The sequence below is a fragment of the Eptatretus burgeri genome, chromosome 18 (assembly GCF_056783735.1).
Source record: "Eptatretus burgeri isolate ZD-2024b chromosome 18, Ebu_testis_v1, whole genome shotgun sequence".
NCBI lineage: Eukaryota > Metazoa > Chordata > Myxini > Myxiniformes > Myxinidae > Eptatretus > Eptatretus burgeri.
This window is the reverse complement of record NC_140978.1, coordinates 48,043,491-48,053,490: the sequence shown is the minus strand read 5'-3', so window position 1 is coordinate 48,053,490 and position 10,000 is coordinate 48,043,491. Positions and strand designations below refer to the sequence as shown.

At 43.9% G+C, this 10,000-nt stretch overlaps 1 protein-coding gene across 1 annotated transcript in view; it reads left to right on the top strand.

Annotated features, from left to right (window-relative positions):
- LOC147009055 (RNA-binding protein 47-like) overlaps window positions 1–10,000 on the top strand; it is a 125,015-nt gene that overhangs the window by 9,371 nt on the left and 105,644 nt on the right. Inside the window, exon 2 of the mRNA XM_085863758.1 lies at window positions 1,853–2,096. Within this exon, the coding sequence (XP_085719884.1) occupies window positions 1,853–2,096 (244 nt within the window). The remainder of the gene's footprint in view (window positions 1–1,852; window positions 2,097–10,000) is intronic.

The window sequence follows — 10,000 nt, the reverse complement described above, 5'->3', positions numbered from 1 at the left end:
ATACTGATACTGTTACTGCTGACATGGACATCGACTCAAAAAGGACTCGAAAACACTGTTGGGTTCCCCTTTTATGAACACCATTTTTATATTCCAATTCCCAAAACCCCTGGGAACACGTCTTTATATGGCAGTTGTAAGCTAGAAACACGTTAATTTTTTATTTTTTTTTTGTCGACCGGAAGACGTCATTGGAATACGTCTACATACGTCGATGTGTGTTGGGACTACGTAAAGAATTGGTTCAAAGCACGTCACACATAAGTTAGAAATAAGTTTTTCGCGTTAAAAAGACATTACCACGATGTGTTTCGACTTATGAGTAGCTTATAAGTAGCCTTTGTGGACGTGTGTAAACGTCCACATATCGTGTGTAAAACTTATCCCCATCGCATGCGGAACGTGTGTCATACGCCGAGTACGTCGTAAAATTTTGAACATGTTTAAAATTTCTTGACGTACTCTCCTTACTACGACGTATAATAGCGTACTTTAGCGTTCTACTCACGTATACCAAACTTACTCATACCGTATTTGACGTGCCCCAACGTTTTAGACACATTTTTCTTAGGTCGGCATACGCTGGCAAGATCGCCAAGGTGTGACCGCGATGTTGACACTTCCATTTCTACGGCAGTTATGATTTGAATCGTTGTGCGTCAGCTTTTTAATATGCTACGTCACGACATCGTCGGCAATGCGTGCAACGCGCTATGCCTAAGTTAGATTATCGTTGGGCATCGGTTGTGTAGGCCGACAACAGGTTCAGCATTCGTTGGTATAAGTTATCTATAACACAACGAAACGTTCTGTGTCCGTTACCAATGCGTTATACATAAGACCAAGTCGCTATGAATACGTCCGAATCTTTAAAAAAAAACATCAAAAATTCAACGTAAGCCAGCGTTTTACATACATTTTAATACGTTGCCATCGCTGGCTAAATCGTCAAGGTGTGACCGGGCCTTTAGATTTACTGTAATCTGTACATAACCTAGTAAGGCTCGGCATTTTCTTTTTTTATTGCTCAGTCTTGTTTTATTGCTGGCATAGCTTCTTTTGCTTCTCACTCGAATGTACAACTTTATTCAATAAGCAACACAAGACGTCAAGCAGTATCACAATATCATAGATGTTATTCACAAATATTGATTATGACAGCAGAGCGTGATTTGTGGAATACCACAAGAAAATCCTCAATGATAGATAATCCTGCAAGTGAAAGGAAATTTTTCTAAATGGCTGTTCACTATTAAAATAAATATATTATTTCCCAGTTCAAAGTGTAAATCAAATTTCCAAACTATCTCCAAGTCTATATGTGGAAAACCCAGGTAATGGTGCTTTGTTTGTACCTTTTGTTGAAAAAACGAAACACAAAACCAGCAAATATCAAGTTTAATCGTGACGTCTTTTTAACGTTTCTGGACTGTTGTTTTTTTTTCAGTGAAGAAGATTAAGAAAGCAGCCATTTCTATTCAATGATAATTATGAAATACAGTAGCACCTGAACCAATACACCACAAATATATCGTGATAATGTTGAAGCTGTGATGATGTTCGAGGCTCTGAAAACCTTTTATGAGTACGTTTAGTCCGGCAGATATGTGAAATATTCTGGTAGTTTTGTGCCTTTGATGATACAAGCATGAAATTTGGTACACAGTTATAGCATACCCTTAGGAAACATTTTGGATATAGGGACATTCCAGATTACCCCTCGGGTCAAAATGGTGGCCATTTTACAAAATGGCTGCCACGAATAAGAAATTCTGCCGACAAGGTCAGCAAAGTCATATGTGCTTGGTGCAAAACACAATGTAGTGAGTATAATATGATTATTATCAACTAGTATTCACATGCTTCAGCCAAGCCTTCAGCCAAGGAGCAGATGAGGGACAGGATCTAGAAGACTGGTGTGCTGAACGTGTGCAAGCCAGTCCGCAGTTCCACTTCTGGTGGATCATTCTACAGTTGGAACTCACTGTCGTAATCTACGTCAGATCGGTCCGTGAAGGGAACTTCCTGCTATACATTGATGCCCTGAGCAAGATTGTCCCCTGGTTCTTCGCCTTGGGTCATACCAACTACGCCAGGTGGATACCAGTTCACCTGCACGACATGGTGACACTAGCGACCAAACATGCAAGTGTATACACGCAGTTTCTTGCCGGCAACTTCACAGTAAAGAAGACCACTCATGCGTTTTCTGCGATGGCCATCGACCAAGCCCACGAGCAGAATAACGCCAGCAATGCCAACCCTCCCGATTTCATCGGGAGGCTTCCGAAAATTCACCCAAACTCCCGCCCTTACGATCACTATCCTTATCCTCCCGAAATTTTGATATTTTTGCACTGTTCACTAATCAGAATGTACTAGTATGAGAATTGAATGAAAAGCATCGTCTGCTACGTATAGCATGTGGTAACTCCATAACGTTCGCTGCTACCAAATTGTACGTAAAAAAATGCAAATTCAAATGAGGAGCAGCGAAACATTGGGTCTGGATCTCGCTTAGGCGATCATGCACTGAGATTTAGTGCATGCGGTATGTGTGCAATGCAGTGCATGCGGTATGTATGCACAGTGTATATGCATGCGATACGCTCACTGCATGCAGCTGGGCCCCGTACCAGCCCGGCGGTCGCGACCACCGTGCGGTGTTTAACACCCGCTAGAGTTCTACGAGTCGCGCTGCAGCTGTGGAACATCGACTTCGAAGTTACCGATGCTTCAAGCCCTCGATGTTGATTACGAAATGGCAGAAAAGAAGCTTACGAAGACCAAGAAATGGTCTCAGAAGTACAAGACCGAATACAGTCTCCAATACCCGTGTATTCGAAAGTCTGAAGAGGAATTCATCATGCGTATTGTACAGTATGCAGCGTTGATATTTCAGTTGAGCACGGAGGTCGCGATGATATTCGGAAGCACGTTGGAAGCAAACGGCACACAGACATTGCAAAGGAGAGATCTTCGAGCACGAGTACCGGTACACTTCTGAATTATTTCACCAAACAAGGGACAAGCGAGGAAGAGGATGTTACCCGAGCGGAACTTCTCTTTAGTGGATTTATTGTGGAACACATAACTTGCCCATATCAGTCTCAGATCATGCTGGACCTCTATTTCAAAAGATGTTTCCAGATTCAAAAGTTGCTTCAAAGTATGGATGTGCAAGAACAAAAACTTGCAAGATGTGCAAGATGTGCAAGAACAAAAAAAAAAAAAAAAAAAAAAAACAAGAACAAAAAGCAAGAAAAAAAAAGAAAAAAAAAAAGAACAAAAAAAAAAAAGAACAAGAACAAAGAAGAATAAAAGAACACTGGTCAACAATTTTTTACTTTCTGAATGTCTCGATTTCTACAAGTGAATTAGGGTATTCTGGCACTGCTGAATCAGGAAATGGCATCCGTTTCTCTCCATCAGGTCAGGTTTTTGTGCTAAGTTGATTTGAAAAAAATCATATCTTGTGACAAAATCAATTACATTTTTGTGGCATTATCAGCTGATTTTTGTCAACACATATCATCCTAAACATGTTTTTAAGAAAAAAAAATGTTTTGCCAACAACATTTATTGATTACATGATAGAAACATCGATTACTGTCATCTGAATGGTGGGCATTGATAAAGGTAAGTACAAGTAAATTGCATGTTGCGTCACCACTGTTCAAACTTCAGGGCTTGAACTTCCGTTTCTTCGAACTCCTGGAATGTTCAGCGGCAGGGAGGTCTCTCTTCAGATTCCAACAGTAGTCAGCCATCATGACTGCGTCCCAGCGACCCTGATACCTGGTCTCCATCTCCTTCATGTCCTGATGGAATCTCTCCCCCTGCTCGTCACTCATTGAACCCAGGTTCTCAGGAAACCGGTTCATATGTGAAAATAGGTAGTGCATCTTGATGCTCATGTTGCAGTCCAGGTTTCTGAAAGCAGTCAGCATGTTGTTGACAAGTTCTGCGTAGTTTCTGGCCTTATTGTTGCCAAGAACGTTCTTCACTACCAAAACAAATGTATTCCACGCTTCCAGTTCCACTTCGTTCATTGAGTTTTTGAACTCTGGATCTCTGATGAGCTGACGGATCTGAGAACCATCAAAGATGCCAGCTTTCAACTTCTCCATGGTCAATCCTGGAAAAGCCTGGCACAAGTAAGTGAAGCAGTCACCATCTTTGTCCAGAGCCTTGGTGAACTGCTTGATTAAGCCGAGCTTGATGTGCAGCGGTGGGAAGAGTATTCTGTCTCTGTCCACCAGAGGGTCGTTGATGACGTTTCTTTCTTTGCATGGCACCAATTCCTCCCGCACAGGCCAGTCCTTCTTCGTGTAATGCTGAGCACGGTCCCTACTATCCCACATGCACAGAAAACATGGGTACTTGGTGAAGCCAGACTGTTGTCCCAACAAAAAGTTCACCATCTTCAGGTCAACACAAATAAACCACTTATGCTGATCATAACCAATTTTCTCCAGCACGTACTTCACCACTTCATACTTCTCCTTCAGTGTAGTCGAGTGAGCAATGGGTACAGAGGCAAACTGGTTGCCGTTGTGTAGCAGAACACATTTCAGTGATCGCTTGCTGCTGTCAATGAACAGTCTCCAATCTTTGGGTTCGTACTGTGGCACTCCAAGCTTGAGCAGAAGCGCATGTCATAAATTGGCGCATGTAGATATTGTACATTCTTCAGAGTTCGTTATTTCAAGAAATACAACTTTTTTGTATCACATTATTACAAAATCTGCCCCATTAACTTTAGTTTTGATCCACGAACTTTATGCTTTGCCTCACCAATTTTTGGAAGATTTTGAGGTTTTATGACTTCAAACTGATCCCTTTTCGACATAATCACCTAGAACTATCGTACCTGAATACTTCTTGTCATTAAAATAATTATTTCCAATCAAAACAATTATTTGACATGACATTTTACCCCCACCAACTTCTTCTAAAATGCTCCACACATGCGTACATGTGAACAAAAATGTAAAAAACGACATGTGGCCATATCTCAAAAACTTGACCTGATTGAACAAAACTAATGTGAGTTTTGGATTCAGCGCATCAGATTCGTCCTAAATCAGCTTAAAAAATGCAGACAACAAATTTGTTGTTGACCAGTGTAATTGGTGAGTTGTCAAATGTTACTGCTTCATCTATTGCCGATATTGCTAGACTAGCTCCATTTAGCCTAGCTACAGACGGTAGCAATGACAGTGGTGAGGCCCAGCTATATCCTGTCCTGATTTCGTACTATGACAACAGTGCTGGGATTGTGAAGCAAGGTTTGCTAAGTTTGCCTGCGTGCAAACAAGATTCCACTGGAGAAAACATTTTCAAACTGCTTGATCATGAGTTCAGTGACAGGAAAATTCCGTGGGGAAATTGTGTTTCCTTTTGTGCTGATAATGCCTCTGTCATGGTGGGCAAGCACAAAGGAGTCGCTGCTTATATCCACAAACAAAATCCAGAGTGCTACATCATGGGATGCCCTTGCCATATGATGCACAATACGGCCAAGAAGGCGGCTCAGGCCTTACCCGTTGAATTAGATGACTTTCTCATCGATATTTACTACTACTTGGACAAAAGTAGTAAACGCGTCAAAGGAGTGAAAGCACTGCAAGAACTCTGTGATGCCCCGACACACAAGATTCTGAAGCATGTCGCAACAAGGTGGCTGTCCCTTGGTCAGTGCCTAGACAGGCTGATTGAACAGTGGGAGCCACTTCGCCTCTTCTTCAAAGAAGAAGTCCGAAGAAAAATGCAACCAACTGTAGCCAAGACTCTAACAACGAGCAAGAAGGACGGCACTGTATCTACTGCCAGTACTGGCACTGCAGGATCAAGCACTAGTGGAGCAGCATTCACCACTACCACTGCAGTATCTGCTGCGAAGAAGACAGCAGGAACAGCACCAAAACCAATGCTGAGAGCAGGTAGCATCACCGGCCCTTCATCACGTTCATCTACAAAGCAGATCCCTTCAGAGTCGAGAAAGACTGTGATAGTCCCATCTACAGGCAAAGAAGGACCCAAGTTAAGTTCTGCTTTTGCCAAATCACTTGATAGAAGCTCAGCAAAACCTTCGAATCAGAGGTCTTCTTCCTTGGCTGCACCTACCTCAAGCTCTCTCTCCTCAAACGTAAAATTGGATCTGGTACTACGAGTCTGACCTCTTCTGCTGGCAGTAAACGCAAGTGTGATCGCCCTGCGGCTAAGTGTACTACGAGTTCTACAACTAAAAGCGCATCTTCCTCAAACACTGTGCAGGAATCTAGAGAAAAACGTGTCAACAGGATGTTCTTGTCTCCACAAACAAAACTCTATTGTTTCTTCCTTCGATATGCTAACAAGCTTTTTGAGAAGGGGAATCTTCTGCTCCAAAGAGACGAACCCTGTATTCATCTCCTGATCTTGGTCTTCTGGTCTTCTGAATTGAATGGTCTTCTGAAAGATATCTTCGTACGGTTTTTGAAACCATCGGTGTCATCGGTTGCTCTGGTAAATGTACCCTTCTCTGACAGAAATCATCAGAAGAATGATGAGGACCTCATGATTTGGGAACGATGCCAAACTGTATATAAGGGAACAAAGGAGTCTCAAGAAATCCACCTTCACTCTGAGTGAGTCAGACATCCAAGGTTTCTTCAGTGCAGTTCGCTCATATTATGTGAAAGCCTGCAATTACATCTTCAAAACCTGGCCGCTAGATGATGAATTAGCCAAGCATGCTCAGGTGCTGGATGTTAAGCTACACCAAGAAGTGGGGTTTGACTGTGTGGAGTTTTTCATCAAGAAATTCCCCTGTCTGTTCAGTGGCGGTGATAGTGACATAGACAGTCTTGAGAGTGAATTCGCTCACTACCAGGCAGACGCCTCCATAGCTACAATTGCTACTGAGACAGTGAGAGTGGATGAGCAGTGGCATCGGATTTCACAGCTCACAGATCCCTGCACTGGTGCCAAGAAGTAACCTAATTTGAGCAAAGTGATGAAGGGAATCTTGGTCATTCCTCATTCGAACGCATCATGTGAGCGGGCACTCAGTCTTGTACGGAAGAATCATACTGAATTTCGTCCCAATTTGAGTGTCAAAACCCTGGAAGCTCTCTTAATTGAAAAACTAGCTCATAACACCCCTTGCTACCAGAGAGAATACAGCAAAGACATAATCAGAAGGGCTAAAAGAGCCACACAGCTGTCACTCAGCAAAGCTGCCATGGAAAAAGCAAGCAGCAGTAGTACCAGCCAGTAAGGTAAGAAAAATATTGCTTCTTTTGTGCTTTTTGTTAATCTTTGATTGTCCCCTAACTTACTAATATTAACATACATGTAACATTAAAAAGTGCACAATTTTCCCCTTTTTTTTGTTCAAAAAGTGGGAATTCTTAACATGTTAAATGCTCCAAAATAGGGCTCAGAGGGCACTAGAGAGCGTCTAGAACCCCAGAGCTTCCAGGGCCCTAAGGCGGGCCCTGGACCCCGCCGCAAGGGTCGAGCGCTCCGCGCTCGAGATGTGCGCTTCGCGCACATTATTTGGTGTCGGTTGAAAATCCTCCCTAATTCTGATTTCCAAAAGTTGGCATCTCTGTAACGCATTAGTTAAGGGTGACGGAGGAGCTGTAGGCCTGACAGAGAATCCCGCTGCATTACGCCGCTGGATGGTGTCTGGTCCAGAGATGACCAGAGTGATCGCTGAGTTCCAGGCCACATCAGAGACCAAGAAGGCTCTTCACAAACACCACGAGCAGACCAAGCACACACAGGTAGCCTTTGCTAGAGATGTGCATTCACTCACTCAAGTCATGGGGGAGATGGGCAACCCATTTTGTGATGACAGCAACGATCTCCTGGTGCTAGACAGCAGAGACCTGGCAGACCCAGCAGTTATCAATACTGTACGCCAGATCGAGAAGCTGGGACAAGAACCGCATGACTCCTATGTCCATGAGAGACTTGTCAACCAGACAAAGCCCATCACCGACCCAATCAAGAGAAACAACCTCCCTCTCTTCAGCCGACCTCCAGTCAGAGAGAAGTCGAGCACAGCTGCAGGTTTCATCTCTGAAGAACGACTGCTCCCTGTTCTCCAGGTTGTTCATTGCGTCCCAGATACGTGATGGAGATCTTGATGAGTTCTTCGCACATGAGAACCAAGCATGTCCCCCTGCACTGTCACACATGGGCAAGATGAGACTTGGAACAAAGTCTGATCTGGTTGGCTGCTTAGAAGATCTGGTCCCTCCACAGGAGAATGCTGCTCCTGCTGCTAGTCCAGCAGTTGAAGTCATCATCCTTGATGGTGCAGCGATCATCAGTATGCTGCCACCTGGCACAGCAAAGACCTTCAACGAGTATGCATCAGAAGTATTCTTGCCATACATCACATCTCAGCTGCAGCATACGAGCAGGATGGATATTGTCTGGGATGAATACCTCACAGACAGTTTGAAGGCAGACACTAGGAAGAAGCGAGGCAAAGGCATCAGGAGACGAGTCTAGCCATCTAGTTCCATTCCTGGAAACTGGCAGACCTTTCTTCGCACAGATGAGAACAAGATGGAGTTGTTTGACTTCCTAGCCACCAGAATAGCAACAACAGACACAGACAAACAAGTCATCAGCACCCACCACAAAGATGTGGTTTGTACGCAGGCCCGAGATGTTGCTGGTCTTGCCCCTTGTAGCCATGAAGAGGCTGACACAAGAATGCTACTCCATGCTGAAGACACTGTGAGGCAGGGATACAGCAAAGTGTCGATCCGTACAGTAGACACTGATGTCGTGGTCCTTGCGGTGACAGCAGCTGGACGTCTGGACATTGATGAGCTCTGGGTTGCTTTTGGCACAGGAAAGAACTTCAGGTTCTTGGCAGCTCACGAGATGTCTGTGGCACTGGGACCTAACAAGTGTCGAGGTTTGCCGTTCTTCCATGCCCTCACTGGATGCGACACCGTTTCAAGCTTCGGAGGCAGGGGGAAGAAAAAAGCATGGGAAACCTGGAAAGCCTGTGATGAGGTCACTCATGTCACTGCAGCATTCTGTGCCTTGGCTGCCATGCCAACTCCTTCAGCCGTAGATGACTACATGGATGCACTGGAGCGTTTTGTTGTTGTGCTCTATGATAGCACCAGTAGCCAGGAACATGTCAATGAGTGTTGCAAGCATCTGTTCACCCAGAATGGCAGATCAATAGATGCTCTCCCACCCACTCGTGAAGCCCTGAAACAGCACATCAAGAGAGCTACCTACCAAGCCGGCTACTGTTGGGGCCAGATGATGGTGTCGACACCAGAGCTCCCATCGCCCAGTGACTGGGGATGGGTTCACACCGCTAATGGCTGGGACATATACTGGACAACCCTCCCAGAGGCAACTGAGGCATGTCGGCAACTACTAAGGTGTGGCTGCAAAAAGGGATGCAGAGGTCAGTGCAAGTGTGTCAAGGCTGCACTCCAGTGCACAGCTCTATGTCACTGTGGTGGGGAGTGTTCAAGAGAGTAGAACTGGGACAAGAGAGATCACAGATGATAATTATGTAACATGTACACATGTATCCATGCATCATAGTAGACTCTGTTACCTGGATCTAGAGGTTCCACTGTATAATTTTGACTCTGTAAGTTGATGTTAGGATCAAACAGAAGCACTTCCTCTGAGTTCAAGAGTGTTACATGAACAACATCATTCCATGGTGCTTGATAACAGTTTTTTGAAGAGTTTGTTGTAGAAAACCATCCAAAAGTGCAAAAATGCACCAAAAAATGACCAAATAAATGGTTTATTCATGCTTTGTCACCTTTATTTGCTATTTCTTATTTGCTAGAATCTATATTTAGTTAAATAAAACCACTGGTATGCTTCTTAAATATAGTTGTATCCACATGTATCCTTGTACAACACAAAATCGGCTATTTTGTAAAATGGCCGCCATTTTGGCTCTGGGAAGAATCTGGAATGTCCCTATATCCAAAAATCTTTGTAAGATACT